The sequence below is a fragment of the Nipponia nippon genome, unplaced genomic scaffold, assembly GCF_047370975.1.
Source record: "Nipponia nippon isolate SJK-2023a ecotype South Korea unplaced genomic scaffold, ASM4737097v1 scaffold_14, whole genome shotgun sequence".
NCBI classification, from domain to species: Eukaryota; Metazoa; Chordata; class Aves; order Pelecaniformes; family Threskiornithidae; genus Nipponia; species Nipponia nippon.
The window spans coordinates 9580033-9606285 of NW_028262330.1; the positions used below are offsets into that span (position 1 = coordinate 9580033).

General features: G+C 43.6%; 1 protein-coding gene across 8 annotated transcripts in view; it reads right to left on the reverse strand.

The window, feature by feature from the left end:
- Nucleotides 1-26253, reverse strand: part of RAB11FIP4 (RAB11 family interacting protein 4) — a 132196-nt gene that overhangs the window by 72813 nt on the left and 33130 nt on the right. For all 8 annotated transcript variants that reach the window (XR_015703200.1, XR_015703197.1, XR_015703201.1 and 5 more), the window contains exons 2-3: nt 14900-14987; nt 5880-5968 (exon numbers count right to left, since the gene is read on the reverse strand). Coding sequence is in view for 2 of the 8 variants with exons in the window: in XM_087750659.1 (XP_087606785.1) it covers nt 5880-5968; nt 14900-14987 (177 nt within the window). In the remaining 6 variants the exon portion in view is untranslated. The remainder of the gene's footprint in view (nt 1-5879; nt 5969-14899; nt 14988-26253) is intronic.

Genomic DNA, 26253 nt, shown 5'->3' on the forward strand with positions numbered 1-26253 from the left:
ACAGCGACAGCAGGACAGAAGAGCCCACCAGCAGCTTGGTAAGGGAAGCAATTTGCAAACACGCACTGTGCTGATTGCTCTGCAGCATGAACACCCCAAGAGTCTCAAGCACAGGGAGGGAAGTCTTCACATGTGAGGCAGACACCAAGCATCTGCAGGGCTGAAAACACAATGGGAGCCAAGAATGACTGAGAGAGTGTGGGTGGTGGAAAAAAATGGAGGCTGATAAGAAACAGGAAAAAAAAAAAAGCATAAATAAAGCATAAATTTGCTGTGTTTAATATTGCTTCTCCTTACCGCACAGGCTGTTTTTTTCTCTTTGCTATGGGTTAGAAAGGTATTTCCAACTTAAAAACATCTTAGCTGCTTTGCCTCTGCTAAGATAGGAGTGTCTCTGCCAGTGCTACCGCAGAAGGCAGGAGGAAAGATGTATCTTGCATTAACAGTTAGGTAACACCTGGGTTTAATGTTAGGAAAAATCGTATCAAGAGAACCCTCCTGACAAATGAGGTCAATCATTTTGCCAAGGAACATTGGTGACTCAATAGTCAAGGAGGAGCCATAGCTTCAAAACACAGCATATATGAGATGAAAAATACAAACAATTCTGGCTGCAGACTCTCCGAAGTTTCCCCACTAGATCTGACATCCTTTGCTCAAACTTTGCTTCAGCTTCCAGAAGGAAGAGTGAGCTCAGTACAGCAAGGGTGCACAGACCCAGAGCAAACTTTGTGGGACAACGTTTTTTTAGGGCCTCAGCGCTGCCAAGTCTGCACCAAAGATAAAAATGCATCAACAGTCAAGCTCTGAAGGATGCATGCTGCTATCTTTAGCAATGATCTGCATTAACTTGTGGTGTGACTACAGGTTAGTACTACAGTAGACTGTCATTGTCTTCATGGTGGACACCACCCCAAACTGGGCAGAACAGGCTTCTGGGAAACTAGAAGTGATAGGGCAGATGTTTCTTGGGCTCAGGTAAGATTTGATGTCTTTGCTTGCTCGTGTCTACTGAAGTGACCCAGAGGGATTTGTTCCCTAGCAAACTAGCATTGCTGGAACTGCTGGCATGCCTGGTGAAAGGGACGTCGGGGGGGGGGGGGTGTGGGGTGTGGAATGAGAGCTTTATTTAAGATGGGAATAAGAAGAAGAGAACTGCAAGTTTGAGTTCAAGAAAATATTCAATGCTTTCCTGGGCTTTGCTTTTCAATAAATAGCAACAGACGGCACAAACAGAGATAATAACTGCAGTTCCAGGCTGACAGAGGAGACCCATGCGAACAGCCCTTCACCTTTCCTCAGTCCAGCTGTGTCTCAGGCTGCTACGTTCTTCCCCAGCCTAATGAAAAACCCACTTGGATCACCATCTTCTTCCAGGGCAGGAAGGCCCCCTGTGTTCTGGCACGGGTGTAAGCAGATATCCTCAAGCAGCCAGTGGGGGAAAAAAACTTTTTTCAGAAGCCAGTGGGGGACTCCTAATTGCTTTTGAAAATATTTTCAAAGCAGTACACCAGCTAGTAGCCCCAGCTCCATCCCAGAGGCAAACACAATTTATTTGTCATGTTTCAACAATTTTTCTGCTGTTCATACGGTGTAATTAATCGCTTGGCAGGCAGGCGAACACGCACAGGACTGAAAAGGCAGCTCATTCTTTGACATGCAGCAATCATTCTGTGCCTTGTTAAGAGGCAGATTCACACTCTTATTTACAGGTGACAAATGGAAAGCAGCAACTCAATATAGCAACAATTAATAAGAAACAACCAACCTTGTTTAAAACAAAGACCCTGCTATTATTATATCTTACACCACCACTCTTCCACTAGGTTTGCATGTACGACATTTGGGCGTTGATTTCAGATGAAAAGGCAATTACTCACAATTAAAAATAGGTAGTCTGTCCCTTCATAAGCGGCTACTCAAACAGGTACCTTGCTACCTGGTGGCGAGAGGCTCTAAGATCTATCATTCAACCTCCTCTTCTGTCATCTATGCGGGTGACCTGGATTCAGGCTCCCGTCAAATCTGAACAGCCAAAATATGCCAGGTGAAGAGCTGGAAAATCCAGCTGATTCCCTTTTCACCAAACTTAAGTGCTCAGACAGAAGAGCACCTAGACCCGGGTCCCTGCTTCTCAGGGCCTGCAATGCAAATTTTGTCCAGGGAGCTGCAGATGCAGCCAGCCTAATTCCCTCTGAGTCCTGTGGCTAGTGCTCCCAGCTGGCTAGATGCCCAGGAAGGCCCAGAGCCAGCCATTTGGAAATACTAGACACAGTCACTTTGCTTTGTTTGAGCTGGCTGAATCTGGGTCTGGGTTTTCACACACATACTTCAGCTGTGGACTTTCTGTTGGTTACCATCTCCAAAAGGCTATCCAAGGGCTTTGAAGTGCTACCAGATGCTTGCCACAAAGCAAATCCTACACACTGGAATAGGGAGACTTTTGTCTCCTGTCAAACTGGAGCCAAAACAAGAGTTGATGCCATAGCAGCAAACACTGTGAAAGGAATTCAGGATCAATAAATGGCTTCTGGCAAATGCAGAGCATTTCTATTATCTCTCTAAAGGCTGTAAGAGACAGAAATTATACTAATAAACAGCACTTGACTGAAGCAGTGCCTGAAATGGAGCACAATACAGACCTTAACCAAATCAACAGACTCTGAAGTCCTACACAGAGGGGGCAGGTTTATTTGTAGGTCCTGGAGCTGAGAGGCTCTACAACTGCTAACTCCTAACTGCAATCCCATCCTCCTAAGTTTCTTTGGACTAGCTTTCTCTGTCTGTGCTAACATACTCTTTGCAGCCTGATTCAATGCTGACGGAAGTCAGTGGGAGATTTCCCACTGATCTGAGAGTCCCGTAGTAACCGAGCGCTGCTGTTTGCTTTCTGTGTATCGCACCTTAACAGACCTGAGCTCACAGGAAGAGCTCTCCATTCACCTGAAATATCACTGACACAGCTTCTCATTATAGACCATTAGAAACCTTCCATGGAATGGTCTTTGCAATTTAAATTGCATATACAATAGGACATTTTTCTCCTTTTTGGATGAAGTTTTTAGACTTTAAAAGCTTGTCAGGTTTTGTTCTTGTTTACACTGAAGGAAAAAAAAAAAAAGGAAAAGCAGACCATCTAGAAAATGTCAAATGAAATGCCCCAAGCTCCTGGTATCAGGGGATTTAATGTATCAATTTAAATTAATTGCACCCAGTTGGTTGCAATTAAAGGCTGGAGGCTTGGCAGTTTCTTCTTCCCCATTTGACTCAACATACATAAACAGCTGGATCAGTTCAGCACCTTACTGTGGCTCCTGCCACTTTATCCTACTTCTTGGAATTACCTTCACCTCTTCAGGTTTCTGCCTTTGGGCTTCGGAAAACTACCATACAGGGAGTGGGCTCTTGGGAGGGGAAGCAAAAGTGAAAGCAGGGGACAGGGGAAATAGTATGTGACAGCGATAAATCTCCTCTTCCTCTCAAATCACATTGTGAATACAGAGATGGTATAACAACGAACCAGCTCAGTGCTTGCCTTTGTGTAAGTACAACCCCTTGGGTGGAATAAAAGAGATGCATTCCCTTTTAAAGTATCTATTTGTGCCATCGTAGCAGATGTATCCTTCTGCTGCCTGAGAATTTCACTGCACCTGAGAATCAGACTGGCATGCAAAGGGTACGCTGGGATGAAAATCAGATTAGACAGGCAACTACCATTTGTGCCATTGGGAGTTGCCCATACACTTGACTACATCACCAGGAATTCACACTCAATAAGGTCCGGGAGATGCAAGGAGACCTCTTATGTTTTCAGTATGTGCTTCTTTGGGAACAGGGAACAAATCTCATCTATGGTGATAACCTCAAATCCACCTGGGCCTCAGTTCTCCTCTGTTCCATCAGATTTAAAACTCCAACTTTCTGCCATAGCAGAGGATCCTTAAAGCAAGTGCAGAACCTGTTCACAGCCTTCTCCCAGTCTTTAACTGACATCTAGCGAACAGTTTCTAAACTGCACCTGAAAGACCTGGAGATTGTAGATGAAACGATCCCCTCTGGAGAGCAGCTGTGCAGAGGAGCTGTGGGATAAGCATGAGGCATACAACAATGTGCACCGTTTTCTGGCCTCTCTATATCACAATAGCTCATCTGCCCTGTGGGCGGGTGGGGAAGAACCTGGTTCTGCTCCGAGGCTGCACAAATAACTGCATTGGCCCCACTAAAGTGGGCAAACACAGCTGCTGGACTGGACTGCAATGGTGCCACCCACTGCAGGGACCATACAGGGTGGCTGGTGGACATCAGAAGTCCTACCCAGGAGCGATCAGCAAGGCTTCCACCACAGCACTGCCAGACCAACTCCTTCTGAACAGGAAGGGTCACCCTCTGCCCCCTTCCTCTCCCAGAGGCACCAATCTAGAACTCAAGCAGGAAATCCATCGGCTGCTATCAGGATTAGCAACTGCAGCTCCCACCCTCAGGCTCTCCTGGCGGATAGGTGGCAGGCAGTGGTGCAGTTTGCAGCCATCTCACAGTTTGTCTTCAAGCACTCTCCACAGCACATCTTTGGGTGACAGTAGAAGTGAAATCCCTGAGGAATAAAAGACCCAACGACCACGCCGCCTGCCTTCAAAGTGTGTCAGAACCAGCCTGCAATGTCTGCATAGCAACGGGAACATCTAGTGATTGCAGCGAGCCTGCTTTCCATTTTATAGCCTCCATCATCTATTGCAAAACAGGGAGTTTGGTTTAGGATATCCATTAAGGTAACCAAGCAACAGCATGGTGGGTATCTATGTCATCAGTTACAAAAAAATAGGGTTTTAGAAACAAGCAGAGCAATGGTGGTGTCAGCCTGCCACAGCCTAGGTACTGAAACCAGCCTGTCATTTTCATCAAGCAAAAAGAGCCAATAAGCCCAGACAACTCTTCCTTATTAAGAAAGTTTTGACCAAATTCTGCCCTCCTGTTTGCAGTCACGGAGGGCTCCTTCCATCTTGTGACAGACATCTGCTGCATCGAGGTGAAGGAAATGTCTCTATACTTTCTGTATGAACAGTGAAAACCATTTTGTATGACACCATGAACTGCTGTAACACCAGCATGCTTATCACACGTCTTTCCTCAATACATGAGTATTGTTCTCACACTTCATCACCTGGGAAGGTAAAATGCTTTCCCTACCGATTTCAGGATCACTTGTAGTCTCATAACACCATTGACATGCAATCCTTATCTGAATGTACAATGCTAACTGTACCTTTAATCATAAGAATTTGTAAGGGTGGAGGTGATTAAAACCAAGGTAAAATAAAGGAGAAACAAATAGATGCTTAAAGAAAACATAACATTATCCTGCTTGTTACACTGCACAGACACTGTCAAATTAAGGATACAGATGCAGACCTTTAACGGTTTGAAAATATGCTATACCCACCAGCCAAAATACTATCAAGGTTACCAGAGGTGTATTGTTTCTGCTTCCCGACAGCTGTTGAGTCCCTGTTTATTATCTGCAGAAGGTCTCTGAGGACTTGTTCACCTACAAAGTTTGACTGATTTAATTAGATACAAATCAGTGTTTTCCACTTGTGTGGTGCCAGCGAGCTTGTATGCGATGTCTCCCTTCACAGCCAAGCGAATACTGAGCCTCGTAAGAGCAATGCTATCCAAATCCTAAATACTCTCATACCAGCTGACAGCTACCCTGTGTTAAATGCAGCTTAAACCAGTGTGGAAGACTTGCTAACAGTCATGAATCTAGGAAGGAAGAGTCAACAGGCCTAGTAAAACAACAGCATTTACAGTGACCCAACTACACATCACACCAGAGGCTTCCTCAGTCCACTCACATCAGACAGAATTAGTGCTTCTCTTACCTGGTAATAGTAATCAACATACTGTGGCTCGTAGTGTCGAGGCCCGGAGTTTTCAGGAGACAGGACATCTTTTAGTAACTCTTCACAGCCTGGCAAACAGAAACGAGAGCAAATGGTCAGGCTGAGAGTTTATCTTCCCAGAGATTGCATGGACAATGGAGGAAGAAACACAGGTTTGTAGCTAATCTGTATAACCTTTGAAGTTAGCTTTGGAATATGTTTAAATAGCTGTAACAAAGCTCTGCCTTCAGACTTCTGCACAGCACACATTCAGCATGTGGCACTTAAATAAGTGCAATTATGCTAACGCTGACTCTCAGCATGGATACGCTACACTGCAATGAAACTGAAAGCTGAACATTGCTTGACTTGGTAAACTGTCCTGCGGGACAGAAACCCAACCCTGACCAACCCAACGCTCTGAAGTCAAACACTGGATTTCCAGGCTTGGCATGCGCCAGTGTCTATTGCATGTTAGCGTCAGTGGAGCTGCTGGTCTAAGTGACAAAGGGGCAATATCTAAATGTCACAAATTCCCCTTCAAAAAGAGCTCTGTCACGGAGCGTACAGTGTTTGGCAAGCAAATAGCTATGCACTGCAACTGGCAATTTTCAGCCTCTGTGTTTGCTTTTGTTAACAACCACATTAACAGCTGGAAAAATCAATGTCAGTGTTTCCCTCAGTCCTTCTCTCATCTGAAAACCTGAGACAAATATAGAAACACTGAAATCACCGAATGCCTCATTCCCCATTAATTACCAATGACCGCACTTGGCACGTTGAGCTGCAGAAGGCAGTAATACCAGGCCAGGTTATTTTAGAATAACCAGCTTACTGCCTTGGGCCTAAACTGTGTGAAACCTTCTCAGCATGTGTTGTACACTATCCTCCTTGGAAGCTGCAATTATCCAGCAGTATTTCTCTCTTCTGTCCCATCGCTAATGCAATACATTTGGCTGTGACATTACACACTGATACCCACTCGTGAGGCAGGTGAGGCAGAGGAAACACAGTAACGTAAGAAAGTGTAAGCCACACAGGTTTATACTGTTAGCTGATCTTTTCTCTTGTTTTTAAAATAAAGGAATAACATCTGTAGGGGTGAAGATACCTTGTGGTTATGGAGGCTATGTGGTCCCTTAAAAAGGAAACAAGTACTTAAAAGAACAGAAAAGGTAACCAGATGGAGGAAGCCTAATAAGGGAGATCAGTATGTTGTTCCTGTCTCCCACACACAGGCATACGACAGAGGCAGCACTTGGTGGATGAAGCAACCATTAAGATCTCAGGAGTGTCAAATCGACAACAGGCAGCAGGACTTTTCTCCCTCTTCCAGCTTCTGCAGCAAAGCGGGATTCTCAACTGACACAGAAGGGAGAATGAACTAAGCTATTAGTTGCACACTTCTGTACATTTTTCACTTTGCTGGAGAAGTTAGTGGGCAAGAATGGTTTGTTAGGGTCACTTCCCAAAGAGGAGCTCACCTGGGAATAACAATCCAAAAAACAATTTACTGGCTGATAGAGGCAAGATGTTAAACTCATTTGCCTAGAGAGGGCATCTTTCTACATAACTTGCCCTGCTTGTGACTCTCACATTGCCCACCCAGCCACGATCCTTTCCTTTCTCTTGGTTTTATCATTATGTGTGTTGGCCTGTGCTTGGCTGAGGTTATTCTCTAGTCCTCTTATGGAGAAAAATTCAATTTACTGTTTGTACCTTTTGACATTAATAACCAAAGCTTATTTCTCATCAAACTGCCTCGTGCCAGCATCCACTGTGACAGTCTTTACACGTACGAACCGCTTACTTTGCTAAAAGGTCTCTGCATGATATGGAGCATCTAATCATTAAAGTGAGTTATCTCCAGCAAAAAAGAAAATAAATGCCAAGTGCTACCACAGTAATGCATGTAGATTAGTGTAATGAAGGAGATGTGCTTACACAGTTCTAAAAATTCTCAACAACAATATCTTCAGTCATAATTTCAAGCCGTATTTTCCTAATTCAGTTGTACTAACAACAGTGCTTCTAGCTAAAGACCTCTACACACTCAATCTTCATTTAAGCCTGTTAGGTGAGAAGTTATCACCTCCCCCAACTTTTTTCTTTGGTGGGTAAAATCACAAAGGCTGTGGGTTTTCAAAGGTGCAAGAAGGATTTAACTGCCCAAAAACAAGGGGAGTCAAAACCCCTTCTGCCTTGCCTCCTTTTGAAACGCCAGCCAGACTGGTCTGTTAGAGCTAGAGTCACAAACAGCTCCCGGATCTCCAGGGTCTCAAATCTAGAGCTTGGCTGCAAGGTCTTGTGTCCCCGCTTTGTTGTTCAGTTCTTACCTAAGATTATTCCTGATCACGTTCTTTCATTGTCCTTGTCCATTAAAGCAGACACCTTCATGATAGCCCTTGGCCATTTAAATTCAAGCCTATAATTTATTCAGTAAAAACACTGGGGCGAAAAGCATTGCCTCCTTTGTACCCAGCCTACTTGGGGCAGCCCTCACCGCTTCTTCATGAGAGCTACCTGGCACAGGCCTTTACGTCCTGATCCAGAACCACAGAAGCTGATCAAGCATTTGACCCATTTCCAGAACATCGCCAGGCATTTAATCCAATTTGTTCACCTAGCTGCGTAGCTTAGAATGGCAAACAAAGCCAAGTCTTGCTTTTATTGAAGTCACAGGCCAAGTTTCCATTGGCACCGACAGACTCAGGATGTAGGTTCATCTGAGACTATCTCCTTCTGCAAAGGTGACTTTTTGGTGGGAAGATGTTCGAGTGTGCAGCAACCAGTGTCCCCTGTGGGAGAGGTTTGCTTAGCATGCAAGCTGGCATGACAGCTTGGATCTCTCCATGCTGCTGGGAAGATTTGCATGTTATTATACTCCATAAAAAAAGGGAAGAAGAAAAGGAAATGCTGAGAGGCCATTTTCCTCCGAGATTACTAAAACACATCATTGCTACCTTACAGACATCTGAACCTGTTCCAACATCCATCAAATCAATGGAAAGATGCCCACTGGCTTCAAGAATCTTAGGATTGTGCCACTGGTTTTATTCCTCTTAAGAACTGTGTTTAAAGAATAAATTCTCTGTTGCTCTTTTCCCCTGTGAAGACACAAATCAGAATCTCTTAACTCTGGAGGACTCTGGTGCTGGTCTTTTCTTTGGGCCACCCCTTATCACCAGGAAGGTGGGGTTTGGCACATTGTCAGGAAATGCATCAGCTTTCTCACTCGGTGTTTTTCTGCAACAGTGCTAATATATCTCACCTTTCACTCCCCTTATCTAAATGATAATTTGAATTTTCCAAGTACTCCAAGAGGTTTACACAAGAGGCATATTATAAAGAGGGGATACTGGAGTGTCTCAGATACTGTGCATATGTCTTCTTATCACCAGAATATATTTTGGCTTGTAGCCTGGGAAATGCCAGTGAGCTGAATTAGCGTGTCACTGTCCAGACAGAAAACAAGGAAAAATCAAGGTTTATTCTGGCAAATCTCCATATGGAAATACTAAAGCACTGGACAACAATTTGTACGGGAAGCAGTCTAGTCTGGCGCACATGGTGCTCTCTGCTACCAATACCACTCTTCAGAAGAAACATGCTTGCCTAGGCTTGCAGAACTGCCGTGATGGATATTTCAAGCTGTGCAGCAGTATGCACCCAAGGCTAGAATCTGTCCATAAATAACCCATTGCAAATAAGCAAAGGAATACTTCCTGGCTACTTTAAGGACCTCCTGCACTAAGATGTCCCATTATTGCTGTAACTTCATTTTCCAGGAAATGGTAAAACTGAAAGCCACTTACATGGCTGATTAGAGATATTTCATTTGGATGCCTACTTGTATCAGAAGATATTAATGTGCTCGATGTTCTCTCTCCCTTGCTACTGTTGGGAAAATTTCCTCATCTACATTTTTGCGCAGCACTTGGCAAGGAGGTTTAGCTGCACTACAATCGTAGTGAGGCAGTGGATAGAGGCAAAGAACTAACCCAGGAATAGTTTCAAGTCCTTGTGTATTTACTGCAGCTCCGCAAAAGGATGGCCTCTATGGAGGAACACTCTGCTAAAGGGCTGTGCATTAGATAAATCACTGTGCGGGGTGACACAGATCAGGAACAATGTCGTATCTGGAGAACGAATTTAACTATCAGATCACAAAATGAGAATGGCCAGAAGCTACTAATTTTCTTCTCTGGTCAAAGACACCTGATGAGCCAGCACAGAGGCAGCTTCTCTGTGTCACTCGGAAGACTGTTCAACACAGAGACGTGTATCAGTTCTTGTTAACCAAGCACTGAGTCACTCTCTAGTCTGGTCTGTGAAAATTATCTGAGTTAAAAACTATTTATCCTAATATTAAAAATGCATAAGCAAACACAGTTCATTTGGCCAGAACTGGGTTAGAGAATAGCATATGAGCTTGGAATTATTTGCACTTTGCAGGGCAAAGTGAAGTAAAATGGCAAGTGACCTGTCTCTGGTCAGAAGTGTGCTGCAGAACGAGGATTCTTAGTAGCACCAAAACGACTAGGTCATTTATCCTTTCTTTTTCTGAAAATAGCCAGCTAAGATTTTTCCTTTCTTGAAAATACCTGGCTAAGACTTGTAAACTCTCAAAACACAGTGCTGGCTGTCCAGAGGCAGCACAGGGTCATCTGTAGTCCTAAGCAAAGATGATGAAAGTGTTTTACAAGTCTCTGAAGGGGAAGACATAAACCTTTAACTTTTTCAGTTCACTCAGGATGCCAGACATGACTTCTCTTTTGAGTTAATTTTATAAATTTACCTTCGGTTTCATTTTTAAAAAATTGGTTTTCACACTCTAACAGTCAATTTGCAAACGGACATTCTGGCCACAAATAAACACAACTGCGGCAAAGTGATTTCCTGCAAATGCTCCAAGAAGGAGATTTAACCCATACTGCATCAGGCAAGTTTCACAGGCAATTAAGCAATTTTAATACTAGAGGAAATCAGATCTGGTTACCTAATTGAATGTAGTTGGTTCCTAGCATTTTTCCTAAGAGCAATAACTTTTTACTTTATCTATCCTTGGATCTTTAATGGTGTATTAGACTCATTTATGGTTTCAGGCTGTATTTAGTAAATTTTAGTTGAGTCTTAGAAAACTCTGAAGTACTTTTAAGAGTAACCAACTTCAGTTCATTAAACAGCTATAGCATAATTTACAACAGGAGAGCTCAGCTCTTCACGTTTATGTGACAGTCGTTCTCCTTGGAGCCACCCCAAGTACCGCTCCTGTCAATAAGTTATTCTTAAAAGAATGGATAGATTCATCAAATCATCTCCAGATATGATGCACTGTGAAGTTTGAGATCTATAGCTATGACCCTAAATGGGTTCATAAAGACTTTGAGGTTTTCTGCAGTGCTTTACTGAAATTCCTGTGCTAGTGCAGCTGTCCTGGTCTTAGGTATTGGTATATATTACAAATACTGGTGTCCGGCAAATAAAGATAAACTCCTTTTACATGACTGCAACATATTCATCTCTTATTCCATAGTGGATCTTCAGAGCAAGGCAGGTGCAATACAGCTATGGGACTGTAAACTAGATTTTAAAGTTAGTTAAAAAGAGATGATCAAAACTTGGCAGTGGTTTTGTGAGAAATATGTTTGTTTGGAGCATCTGAACGAAACTATAAAAGCAAATTAAAAAATAAAAATCTCCAGTGAAACAGAAGGCCAGAAATAATCTGCTTTGGAAAACTTTGTTTTGAAAAAAACACATCAAATTTCATACTATATCATCTTCATATTCTTTCACAGTCCAGATAACCTGTCACAGTCTGAGCTGCCAGCTGAACAGCCAATTTCCCTTTTTGAACATTTCTTTAAAGCTTTGGGCAAATCTGTATTCTTGGAATTTTCATCAAAATTGCTAGGAACTCATGGAGAAAGATACCTACTTTTTAGTTTTTATCTGCTCACATAAAGACTGCTTCTAGAAGCTTTCCAGCCAACTGCAGTAATTAGATGCCTAAAGATCCAGGGAAGCACAGAGACGGATTTTTGAAGGCACACAATGGTCTGTGTTACTATTTTGAAGATTAGAAGGTTGCTATTGCTGCAGGTGGGGAAGCATATAAATTCACAACTGTACTTCTTCCACACCATTAATGAATATGAAGGAGCTCCTACAACTCTCCCTTTTCAAGTATCATAACACAGCATAATTTAAATGTCCTTAAAACTTTTACAAGATGAGGAAAAGACTCTCTTGCTCCAGGAGAAAAACAGGCTGTACGATTTCATCTGAAAAAACAGTGATTCTGCTAAAGCACAGAGTCATTATTGCAGAAATGCTCTGTGCTAACGTGGCTCGGTCTCTCCCATTATGAAAGCCATTACCCTCCAGTTAGTACACAGTGGTTGGTGTTATTTTCATGGTTAAAATAAGCTGTAAAGTTGGAATACATTTGCCTTTATCTTTTAATTCTGCATTAATTTCCATTTGTGCTGTACCCTCTCATCTCTGTGAGCTGCAACACCAAGGTCAGTAGGGGGAGCTCACCCTTTATTTGTCAGAGTTTGGGGGTTTTTTAAGTGGAATATCAAAGCAGAGAGACTATTGGAAAGACAACATAAATCTTAAAATAGAAGGAACAGGTCAGACTAAATTAGAGCCTACTAAACATACCAAGAGCCTGGTCCTGCAAACACGTCTGACTGTGGAACCTACTAGCCTGCATAGCCCATTAGAAGTAACAGTTCCACTCAAGCCTTTAAATATCACAAGTGGCAGAAAATATTTACTGGACCAGTACAATAAATTCAGTACAAGCAAAAACAGTCATTGACTCCACTGAGCAAACAGTAATGGATCCCACGCTGACCCTGCTGAAATCAATGGGAATTCAGCCTTTGAGAGATGTTCTGACTGCTCTCAAAGTCTCTAAGCAGTGCCACTTCTTAGACTGTACTGGCTTTGACACAGCTGCTAGGTAAGAGGGTACAGGTGTTATTTCACAGCAATTGTTCTCCAGACGGATGCAGTTATTAGAAATAAAGCCATGCAGTGAGCAGATAGAGAGGGCAGCTTCAGCAGGAGTAAAACCTTCATATTCTGGCATTCCAGTGAAATTGCTGCAAAGCTTTAAATTTGATGGCAAGCCTGTCCCTGGCTCTGGCAGAGCCTAATTGTGTGGGGAAAGCAGCCTCGATGGCAGGAGCTCAGCACAGATGTTGAGGCAAAGTCTTTTAATCCACAAAGGACCAGCAAAAAGAAGCAAGGCTTTCCATAAATAGAAAGCACCCTGCCTGTCCAGTAGACCCCAGAGACACAGTAGGAATGAGTTCCTCCAACACACTTGTCCCCTCTAGCATAGATACCTCTGCTTGAAAAAGTCCTCTTCATCACTTCCAAAGGTCCCTGCTGTTAGTGAGATGCCTCAGCACATCCTTCCCCACAGCTCCTGCTACTCCGCAACTGAAGATTAATTGCCTTTTCCACCTGACAGTCCCAGCAGCTGCTGTGGAGGTACATGACTCATAGGTCATGAGGTTTATCCAGATCACAAGCACTAAGGAGGAGGCAAGGCTTGATGTCCACTTGTAAAAGAGCACAACACTTTTCATTTGTACCATGCAAGAGTGAACAACTCCCAAGACATCATCACTCTCCGGTAACTGTCAATATGCACACGCTGTTCCTCACAGTAAAGGAAATGTAGCTGCCCACTCCTTCACTAAGGGTACTGCCCACTGTGCACAAGGGCACAGTTATTACAGAAGAGATGTTCTTCTGGGTCACATCTATCCCTTCCTGATCATATTTTGTGCATTTGTGCACATCTTTAGACTGTGAATTACAGAGGATTACCAAATGATTTACAGAGCCTGTGTCTTATTTAACCCAGAACCCAGTTTGCTACAGCATTTCCTGGACAAGGAAAACCTCTAGTATAGACTTTAATGTCTATACACTAATCCATTAACTTTCCTCCTGGGCTTTCTATTGCCTTCTCTTCAAACACATCAGTATCACCTTCGAAGGCGTCTCCACAAACATGGACTGAGAGCAGCTTCTCACTGTAATTTTACATAATTATACACTGTCCTTGGCTGCCGTAAATGTTAATTAAAATTGCTGTGGTGTTACGCTCTTGCATCATTATGGCTTTGTAATAATCTCATCATAGCAAACTACAGAGGCTTCTCCTAGAATCACACTACGATCACTGCAACATTCACCCTGTCCCTGAAGTGAAGGCTCTGGGCTGTGACAGCACTCTGGCACTTTACTAAGGACATACTATGTGTCTGTTAAAGGACAGGCTGGATTATTTTGCTACGGGAAGCTAGAAAACTAATCAGCAGCAAAACGGCTAAAGTCTCTCTTCACTGTTTGCTTCATTGCCCTTTGGCTAAGCTATAAAGCGTACTAATGTCTATGTCTTCTGTCAAGGACTGTGTTTCCTTGCAAAGGAGATGGTTTGATCTACCTGGTCTCTATCTTCAGGGCTTGCGTGGCCAACCTGTAATTAACCCTTTTCACTCCAATACATGTCCCCAAGTACTTTGAAAACATGAATTAACTGTACCTTGCAGATACCTCAAGAAGAGTATAACAGTCTTACATTTCGTAGTAGAGAAACTAAAGCCCAAGGGCTCTCTAACTTCCTTAGGTAAATCAACAGCAGAACCAGATGAGAACCTGGAAGTATCCGACTTGGCACTGCCTGCTACCCACAAAGCTACTCTTTATTCTGCTACCTTTGTCTTTAAACCATACCACATTTGTTCTGAAAAACTAAAAGTAAACCAACACACAAGCACTTGTGGATGTAGGAAATCTAGCACTGCTCGCCACTGATACATGAGACACACAAAAAGGAAAAATATACTGGCTCAGTTCCCAGAGTTGCCCTACTGTCACTACAAATAACCACAGTCAAAAGAGAGGATGTCTTTGATCATTACATTTTCTGCAACCAGAGAAACATTAGTGGAACTGAAGTGGATTTTTTTTAAGAAATATGCACATACCTTTGATAGCAAAAACTCCATGACAGAAGTCCTTAAAATTGATTCTTCCCAAATCATTTGGGTCCAAGTACTTTGCCAGTTTTTCCACCTAAAAGAAAAGATCATAAAATATGTTGAGCTTGGTGCATCATCTGTTGCTCAGTTGGCCTACATCTTCTACAAAAGACCCCAAGCGGAAGAATACCCATAATGTTCACTTGAATCAGCCAACAAATCATTCTGCAAGGAAAAATCATGTCTTATAGTTGGATTATCTGGGGCTGAGTAAGGTGCGTGCTCTGACCAAAGCTTCTGCAGCTGGGACACATTAACAACTCTCCTATGTGGATCTCAAAAGCTTAATAACAGGTGAATCTGTGACCTAGCCTCTTATCTTAGAGCAGGGTGCTAACAGCATCGCCTTCCTTAGGAGCCCTTGCTGTGTATGCAGCTCCTAGGAACTTAAAACTGTAGTGATCTCCCTTCTTCGATAAGAATCAAGTTATTGGGGAAGGAGAAAGGACAGGCGAGGATGTGCATAACCCGTAGTAGCCTCATTCCCAGAAGAATCCAAACTTCCTTGCCATAGCAGAGAATACAAGTTTTGTATAGGAAAATAGAAGTATATTAACAGCACAAAAAGATTCATCTGATAAGACAGAGAACGGTTCTGTTCAGTACACTACGCAAACAAGCAATGTACTTATTGCTTATAATCTCAGCTTCGCAGTTTAGCCTTTCTGATCATTACTCACCATAAAATGAGATTACACTGAATTGAAACACAGCCACCAAATTGGCATTTGCCCCAAAGAAGGTCTGGCAGATTTTTCAGGAGGGTTTCGGGGAAGAGGGAGAAAATCAGTCTAGACAGGAGAGGCTGTTGTGCGTTGTGCTGTCTAGAACAAAGGAATAGAGAAACAAGTAGCTGAGGAAGAATAAGGAGTGGGGCAGAACAGTCCAGGGAGGTGGGCACAGTGCTGGGACACCCCAGCTGGCTCTTCCCCTCTCTGTGATGAATATGCTGCATGACATTGTGTAAGTCCCCTTGTGTCGCTGTGCCTTTGCCTGTTGTACCTACCAGGTACAACTGAGGCAGAGGCAGCCTTTTGCTGCTCGTAAGCAAGCTCACAGTCAGCTGCAGCACAACTCTGACCTTGATCTGGGCCTTCCAGACACCCTGGAGTATAAACAAGATGCGTGTAGGAGGCAAGGACAGCAGGCACGTAGGATGATGCACCATCCTGGCGACTACAATGTGAGCTCATATATGTCAGTCTGAGCAGCAACAAAAGCCCAGCTGGAAAGATATGCAGCAAATGAATCCAGATGACCCAGTTTCTCAATTTTCTGGTGTGATTTTTTTTTTTTTTAACATGCTAGCGAAACCCTAGCAGTTTCTTAAAACCCTGCAGATAATGTACTAATGTGTGTGCATAACACTTCTTCCTTCAGATTCTCTCAGTGCTTATAAATTCTCTCGATGCCAATAAATGCCATGATCAGCCAAAGGCCTCATTTAGAACAAGCAATGATCTGGATGAGGAAACAACAAAAATTTTATTCACATGCAAAATCCTATGTTGAATGAGAAAGAAACAATTTGCTCATGACTTTGCATCCTTTCCCCTCTCCTTTTCTTAAGGAAAAAAAAAAATCAGCTCATGTAGGCAGGGCAAATAAGGAGCTGTATGATGAGTTCAGAGCCCATGACAGGCTAGAAATCTTCTTAAAACTTCCTTATTGCAGAAGGTTTCAACAACTCAAGTCCTGCCAGCCGGGCAGCAGAGCCCAGCTGTCAGCTATCATGCGACTCATGATCAAATTCCTACGTCTGGTATCACAATCCATTACTGTAGCCCCACTAGTTTATAGCAGCAGAAGACATGTTTCTGTTTCCAAAACATAGCCACTTCACCAGAAACTGTAGTGTGCGCTTAATGCGTACAAGACTAGCTGGAAATCCTCACTGAAACCAATTAAGTAGAGACACGCTTGATACGGGAAAGCTGGGTCAGTGTTATCCCTGCTCACCTTCACAAACAAACAACACAGATGTTATAGAAAGATGAAGTGGTGGCAGAAATTCCTTTCTTCAAACTATTTTTGGGTGCATTCAAAACAGTATAATCAAACAGGCCATTGAGGCTGGGAGCAGCAAGATTTTACAGCTGAAAATCTTCCTGCCCACTGTAGTAGCTTAAATACATGGCAGATGTGTCAGCTGGTGTGGCTCAGCCTAGCTCCAGAGGCTTTGATGAAGAGCTTGGTGTGGCCACTAGCTGAGCATCTGTCCCCGCATGGATACAGCAACAAAATCTAATCAGACACCAGTCTTCTAGGTTACAAGATCAGCCTGTAACTCCCTTTGACAAATGGCAAGCTCCTGTCATTGTCATGTAAGTAAATACTATTTCAGATGCTTGCAGGGTTGCTCTAGAGCATCCTATTTCCTGTAGGTCTCTTGCTAAGAGGCAACAAATTGTGTTTTAGGTTTTAATGTACAGATTCCTGCAGCCAGCTGGGAAGCCCCTACACTATTTAATATTGTGCTATAACACAGTAGTGTCACTGGGTGCTCCCAGTGAATCTGGCACATTAAGTTTATTTCTCAAAGTTGATCCAATGATTTTAGTCTAACAGTTGCTCAGCCATATACAATTACATTTTTTTAATCAAGTTAAATAAGATGTTATATGCCTAGGTGCTTGTATTATGGAGGAACAGAGAATACGTTCACATTTAGGTCTAAGCAATATCTTAACAGTAAATGAAATTATCACCTGAGCAAAGTGCTTCAGTCTCCAGTTTCTCCTAAATCTAATTTTGTAGGTTTTCAATTAGATTTTATAATGCAAATAACTGACATCAGTGCAGGAGAGGATACAGAATTTACAGAACAGCCTGGTGGAATTTATGCCACTAGTGCTCACATCTTCAGCCAGGGCTAATCAACACAGCTCCCAGCACAGCTCAGGGACTACAAGGATTTTGATCGACGGGGACTACATTTAGGTGGATACTTGCATAGAGTTTGTGCATTAATATACATACATGTATTGTACATAAATCCCTGCATATTTGCACAGAGTTTCGAGCCTGTGGTGCACTTGATGCATTTTTACCAGTAGCTTTCTGGGATAAGGCAAGAAGCTCTTCCTAGTTAATTCCAGACTAAAAGCATTACTTAAAATTAAGCTCAATTTCAAGCTGTGGCCAAATAAACTATGCCATCACAGCTACCCCTAAATCTTCTCTGCTGTCTACACTGCGTCAACCATCCTTCTGCTTCACTTTGTAGAGAAATAATGTCCTATCCTCCTCCTTCTCAGAAAGGGTTGGCTCCCAGCAATTAATCAGAAGTTGTAACGCTTATTTATTACCTTGGGAAACATTAAGGGCTTGTCAGCCTAACTGACAGGCTGCAGGATATCGAAGCCTTTTTTGCAGTCGTCAACCCCTGGGGTTTACAGCTCCAGTAGCCTGCTAGGAAACGAGGAAGGAGCAGCCTTTCAGCCCCGTTAATGGCATGGGCAATGCAGCCTGGTTTTGCACAGATGGAATACGCAGGCTGCACCAGTCCCGGGCACAGTCGGACTCCTGAGCCCTCTGCATCTCTAAGCAGTGCTGGGCTCTGCTGATCCCATTGCAAAGGACACAGGACTGCAAAACCAACTGCTGCCAAAATATAGTGCTGAAATGACCATGTGATTGTTGTGATACCTACAGGCAGCATAGAGAACATACCATATGCTCCAAAGCTTAACATCATAAGCCATCACGATGAGGTAGACACAGTGTTTTGGGCTGGGGACAGACACTTTTTTCTGCACTGCTGCACAGAGCAGTCCCCCACCATGTGGGACAGCACAAACAAGGCCTGGATTGCAGAATAGTTCTTCATTGTAGGAAGAGGACAAAGACAGAAAAAATTAGCTGCAGTCTCAATAATCTAGCTGGTTCTTTTGGCAGCTGCAAGGCTCTCTCTAATGAACCCTTCAGGACATCCCATAGTCTCAGAAAGAAGACATAAATAATTTTTGCTTTGGGAAACAATCGGAGAAAACCAAAGCCTCTGTCCCTATTGTTTAACTTGCTTGGATGAATGGGTGATTATCCTTTCAATGCAAACATATTTCTCCGCTGTAATAACAGGTCACTTCAGCCAAAGCATTAGCCTCCTCTCTGTTGGGTTTCCCAGCTATACTGGCTGCGCTGCAGAGATGTTTGCCCCCTGCTGCTTTCTGACACACAAGAGTAGGCTAGGAACACTTCAAAGAGTCTCTACAATGAAAATAAAGGGACAAGGTTTAGTGTGAAGAAATACTTCTGAAATCAAAACTGACCAAGGCAGAGATGCATATTAATGAGCAGGAATTAGCAGTACCAAGCAGTGGACAGTAAAGTGAGGCAGAATATTCTTCCACCAGAGAGCCTCCGGTTCAAAATATAAGTTCTGGATGCAACACAGAGGTGAACAGCTGAGGCTTTGTGGCACACACTTTGTAGGTAAGCAGGCTGGCTTAGGCCAGGAACCAGGAAGGGCTGGATTCTCAGCTCTAAGGCTACGAGTAAATGATGTGCAACCCAGCTCTATGCAGAGACTGAACACAGCGAATGGAGTCTCCATAGGAAATCTGCCACACTAAACCCTACCAGGAAAGAAGTGAGAGCAGTAACTGAGTCAAAAGGCTTAACACTTAGAGACCTAGCCTGCTGCAGAACCGGCTGCTGGCTGCCAGAATCGATAACGTGGCTGAGACCAGACACAAGAAGAGAGCAGAGGTGAAATCCTGGCGTCAGCGAAGCCAAGGCAGAAACCCACAGTCAGCCCAGGGGTTGCTCAAAAATTTACCTGCAAGTAATCCAGTATGCACTGGGGTATTTTTGTGCTCACAGATACAGTCAGCTGTGCTGTCCTTTGCTCATTTCCTTCAACATGGGTTTCAGATGGTGCCCTGCCACACAACCCTGAAGTCTAAAGCTTTCAGAAGATCTGCTTTTTTTGTACTGAACTCAAAGCGTCCTAAAAATTACAAGGGAAGGAGGGCATTTTTCTTTGAACTCCATCTAGTTATTTTGTTTTAACTCTTACAAGAGGAGTGAAGCAGGCAGAGGCAATGAGCTTGCTGAAATATAACCTTTTTGATTTTGGTGCCATTTGGGTATGAGGAAAAGATTTGAGTTTTGGCAAAGTCAGCCAACTCAGCAACTATGAAATGCGTTTCCTCAGTTTCTTCAGCCCAAAGTTGCTCGCTATGTTAGCTATAGGCACTCCTAACTATGTGGGGGCAGCTTTGATTTTACTGCAGAAGAGAACTTTCCATTTCCCAGCTCTGCTCCAGTGAAGGTGTGAAAGGTCCACACAAGAGCACCAGATATGGGGACAGACCCAGCCTTCACTGCAGAAAGGAAATCCAGAGTGCCTTGTAAAGAATCCTCTGTAGCCATACCGCATGGGACAAAATTCAGATCTAAATTGAAGCACCCGCCATCCTGCCAAGGATGCAAACAGGAGCCTGTGACTAACTCAGACACTGCTCAAAACGTTTAACGTTAATGTTAACGTTTGTTAACCTTTGCTGAAGCTAATTCCCTTCCCAGCATCACTGAGCACACCAGGACTCACTGCACCTCGCAGTACGAACACACGCGCTACGTGACCAGATACGAATGACTGTTAAAAGAAGGGACAGGATTTTTGTAGCAGAGGGAGTGGAGGAAGAGGAGAGAAGAGGACAGGTCACTGACAAACCTCAGAACAGATTTATTGCAACTGATCTTTTCTTGCTAGTGAGTTCAATACAGGGGCACCTCCCAGACAAGGAACCCTCTCAGGACTCCTGGCCAGCTCTCGTACTGATGCTGCCAAAATAGCTAGGTATTTTTTTCAGCAGAGATTTTCAGACTGGAACTGATTCCTGCTTCCATTTCCAGGCAAGAAGCAGCTCAGACCTCTACTGACCTCACTTAATTTTCTTCAAAAACTGACTACCACAGAAGAGATTTTGTTAACACAAAGAAAATTTGTTAGATTTTTATGTAATTGAGTTCTGAGGGACCCCACACTGGCTTCATCCACTGAAATCTTACAGCAGGATCCAAGTCACAGCCAGAAGATGCCACTTGAAATAAACAAGTCGTCTCAGCAGTTCGCCTTCATACTGCAGGAGTCTGTGAGCACGTCTCACCCTGAGTGTGAGCAGGGAACACCTGGGAGCTGTGAGAACGGCAAGACAAGCACTTGCAGGAAAGGTCAGGTTGTGCTGCGGCAGCGACATTTGGGCAGGATCTCCTGAAGCAGGAGCATTTGTGAGAAATCTCAAAAAACAGCAAAAGGATTAAATATGTAAATGCTGCAGGGTGGAATTAGAGAGGTTCCCACATGATTTGTACAGCAAGCAGCAGAACTGCACTCCCCCTGGTTTTAACAGACTGGCCTTTTCTGCTTCTGGGGAAGGGGTGTAAGTTTACACCTTCACGGTATGAAATGCAGAGGCAGGACTTGTGCCAGCTGAGCAGTGCTAAGCAATGCAGCCACCACGTGTGCTGAGACCCACCCCCGGCTCTTTAACCAGCCCCCGGGTTCAGGCCTTTTTAGCATCCATGTGGTCCAGGATGTTAGAGCTCTTCAGTCAGGGTCCTCTTCAGTAAGTCGCCCTCACTGTTGCACAGGGCTGTTTGTTTCATCCCGGGTCCCGATCTAGGGACTTGAGTAACAAAGCATGAGGGACTCGTGCTGCTGTGGCTCAGTAATTCCTTGCCACTCAAAAATCGCCACCCTCTGCTCCCCCAGCCTGCTTTCCCTTTGCTCTGCAGGTCCTGGTCCTCCACTACTTCACTCTGCAGCTGGCTACAGCCATCTAGACACTGGCAATCTTTCACCTTGCCTCCTTACAGACAACACTAGATATAGGCTTTGCTGTTTCCTTGCTTATATAAACCTTCTAAATGATCAATCTAGCTATTAATTAGTTCCCTCTAAAGGGCTACTACTAAAAATAACCTGCTGTATCAGAGATGCACAGGTTAATGGGTGCTCAGGAGGCCCGTTAATGCGGGATACCAGTGTCTCTATTGGGATTTGGTAGGATTGGTCCTCCCCTGAAGCTGTTTGGCATTTGCATCCACAGACTGGAAGTAAATATAAAACCATGACGATGAAATTTGCAGATGACAGGCTGATAAATAACAACAATGCAGACAGTCTCACACTCCTCTGGATAGCTTCATAAGTGAAGCCCATACAGACAGAAGAAGTTGTAAGCACTGTCAGGCAAGGTCACAAACCAGAAAAGAATACAAAAAAGTCGGAAAAGGAGTAACACATCTACAGAGAGTAGGACTGTCTTTTGATGAGCTGGGGAGAGGAATGAGGCTTCTCTGTGATATTCTGGCAATTCTGGGAAGGGGAGCAAGATGAGGCAAATTATTTTACATTGCATTGGAGAAACCAATACTAACACAGTTGTGGTACCCACTTTCATAAGAGATGCTGAAAACCCAAACAGGTTGCAGAGAACTGACATAACATTCACGTGCTGTGGAAATGCCTTATACAACCAAACTTAAAGAGAGTCTTCTCTGTTTAATTTGGCAAAAGGGAGACCAAGTGGTGATTTGTCACTAGGTATAAAGACTGCTGCAAGCAGGAAATTGCAGGTTCTAAAGGACTCTCTAGCCTAGCAGAGGAAGGACATAAAGAACCATTAGCTGCAAATTAAAACAGAACAAACTCAAATTAAAAACAAGGCACAATTTTTTATCAGCATGGTTGTTTACCCATGAGAACTATAAAACGGAACTGGTCTGGAACTATAAAAAGCAACTGGACTCCCTCATTTGAGGCCTTTTGAGAAGACGAGATATACCTGGAAGATTTACCGAGCCTAGACTAAATGGGTTAAAAGCTGTGCCGTCACCATTTCAGGACATCACACTAGATGACCTGATGCTCTCCCTGAACCTGACCCTAAAGCACACGAAGGACCATGTTCCTTGTCACACATCTAAGGCATGGAAGGCCAGCATTTAGGAATCACGAGTCCAACAAACAGCCTGCCCTCGCCATTTGGTTCTGGCAGACTGTGTATTGTAAATAATTCATACCACTACAAACAGCAGCATGAATTTCCATCAGCTGCTGTCCAATCCCAAAACATGCGGGGACATACATCATTGCTGGAAACGATGGCTTTGGATTTGCTTTGAATTTTGATTTCAAGCATCAGTCATTGCCCCTTGGTACTTTATCAACAGGCTTCAAGGCTAAAAGTTGGCTTGTCTGTAAGTTTTCTGTAAACAGAAACGATTGTTTCAGTTTCTGCTGTAACTGGGGACACCCGATTTACCAGCTAGAAGGCAGATTTTGGGACCATATCCTAAATGACATATGCAAATTTGTCAGATAGTCTTGGCCTTGACTTTGAACAAATTCCTAAATCTGTCAAATCCATAATCTACTAATGGCTCCAATGCAAAAAATCTGATTAAATTCAAGGGAGTCCACTCACTGGCTTCCCTGTGTTTAGATGGAATTGCATCTTCTTCCAAATATGAACTGGGTTCATGGGGCCTTGGTCAAATAGGAGAAAAATATCCACCAGTTACCCAGGTGGAGAAAACATCCATGATGTGGCATTTTGCTGAGTGTGTGAAATGCATCAGTGAATTATAAAGCCACAGAAAGAAAGAGGTGGTTTCAGAGGCATTGCAGGTGGTTGAGTACATTCAAAGCAAAAAGGGAAGCTTCTAGTGTTCATGTGTTATTAATGCCCTGCGTAAGCACTACTTTGACTCAGGTGGGCGACAGATGGGGAATGCAGCTGAAATACTGAAACCGGAATGGCAGAGCACTGCGGATCTACAGCACGCACACGGGAGGTCAGCTGCTATCCTTCAGAAACGCAAGGACAGCACGCGCTCCGCGTCTGCTCAGCCACACCTGCCCGCGCCTGGCGGAGACGCTTTGGAGCACTTTCCAGAGGTGACAAACAGGAGAGGAGGGCAGTTAACTGCCTCTTCTCAGCTCGTGGGAGTGATGAGGGCAGGAGCTATGGGATTCATATCATGGCCTCCAGGGCAGGACAGTTTAACTGTCTAGACTGGGAGATCCATGCTGCTGGGGAAAGAGATGGCATCCAGTGACCATGGGACTGTGGGACGAGGGTCAGAGCTACGAGTTTACCAGTAGCATGCTGTTACCAGCAAATGACTTCATCTGCTTTGGCTTTCCCTTCTTTAAAGTGGCTATGGCAATACCTAAACCACATTAAAAGGGCACTATAAAGGTGGTGATACCACAGACAGCAATGAAATCTGCACCAAGCTGGTCCATGCTGTAGGTTTTTGGGTTTTTTACCCTGTCTCACTTGCCCACTATAGCCTGCCTTCTCATTTCTCAGCACTGTGGACTGGTGTCTGTCACCTCTTAATACATCTGCTTGACTCTACATGGAACACCAGACATGCTAATGATTTGAGCCGATACAATACACAGGTATTACTAAACTCTACTGTTTTGCAATGAAACTTGCCCCACTGGGCAGACCCTTGTCATCATCTTGTTTTCCTATTCTGCCAAATAGCATTTCATTATCTTCCGACAGTAAAAGATTGAGCCGTACGTACTGCACAGAGAGAACACATTAGGGATGGATTTGTTTAAGACATTCTAATATGCAAATAAGCTATTAAGAGAACATAATACTCCATGAACCTCAATGAATATGTGTGTGTAACAGAAATCCAGGGACTGCCGGGAAAATTGATGCTATGACTTCTGTTGTCTATTGAGAAATCACTTGCAGTCTTTAATACACATGACGACACAAACCTAATTTGGGATAACAACAAAGAATTGTATATTCTTGTGGTATTACATACCCAGATTTTGTAGCTAACATCCTTACAGTTAGGACTTCCAATGACAGCTGAGATCCAGAAGTTATTACACCTAAGGAATCCCTTCTGTTACACCATATACCTCACTGGCTAACCTCTACTTACAGAACAAAGCACTTCATGACCACAGAGAATCACCAATAAACTTTGAAACAGAGCGCGTGCAAATAGCTCTGAATCTGACCACACCCAAGAAAGGATCATTGCCTGGAATCAGGAAGTTTTCAGAACTTCCTCAGAGTACACATCCCAAAGAGACTGTTCACAGCCACAGAAACTACTTTCCCCCATCCTATCTGCAAGCCAGGGACCACCAAAATCTTGGTGAGTTTTCCTTTGCTATCTACACCTTTGGATGCATCAATTGCTTATACAGACAATACCACTGAAACAGTATTTCTCATTTATTTTGTCCCTCCTAATGTAATGTAGCAGCTGACAATGAGCAAGCATCAGAATCATAAGACCAACATCTCTCTAGAGACTCCCCCACCATCCATGATCCCACATGTGAGAACCTCTCATTTAAAGTTACTTAAACAGAACTGATTTGAACAGGATTCCGTTTCCCTCCTTCCCTCTGATGCTGTGTTGCAAAACAAGACATTTGTCTGGGCCCACCAATCTTACAACAGTCTATGGGGAATCCCACACAGTCTGGAATACCATGGGAACAGAGAGCAAGGCTAAAAATATGCCACAGCCATCTGTTCACTCTACAGTGATTTCTTTGCATTGCTCTGGAAACAAAGGGTTAACATGTTGAACTGTTTTCCTAAAACCACTGATTCACTCACTTGCTAAAATAAGTAGGACTGCATTAACACCTTCTCCTCCACTTCTACCAGAACTGAAACCAAAGCTTCCTGGAAAACAAGGCTGTTAGCAAAAGCTGTGACAAGCTGAAATGAAGCACAGCCCATTATCGTCTCATTCATTAGCATAAGTCAAATATAGCATAAAATAGTCAGATTTCAAGAGACGCAGTAGGCAATTGGTCGTGTGGGTGCAGCATGCTTTGCCTTTAAACAATGGAGGAGGGAAATGTTTGGGTAACATCAGGCTTATCTACAAGTGATACAGCATGGATTCATTTTTAGAGAACATATTCTTCCTCTCTGCAGCTTGTGGTGTGTGTGATCGTTCTCATCAGTACGTAAAGGGAACTTACACAGAATAATGGTTTTCATGGCTTCCAGTTGTGAGACATCAGCCAAATGGGATCTCATCCAGGAATAATTATCATTTCTTTAAGTAAAACTGGGGAGAGAGATGGGGCACACAGTGCCAGCTCACCAGCCAACACTTTCTCAGCACCTTCCTTGCTGACACATCTGCAGTCACATTTTAATTGAGGTGTTACCATATGCAAAGAACAAACAAAATACCAAAGACCAGCACGAAGAGGCTGGAGAGGTTGGGGAGAACAGAGCACGTCTGAACCATGACTGGTAGGTAGGTCATAGCATGCA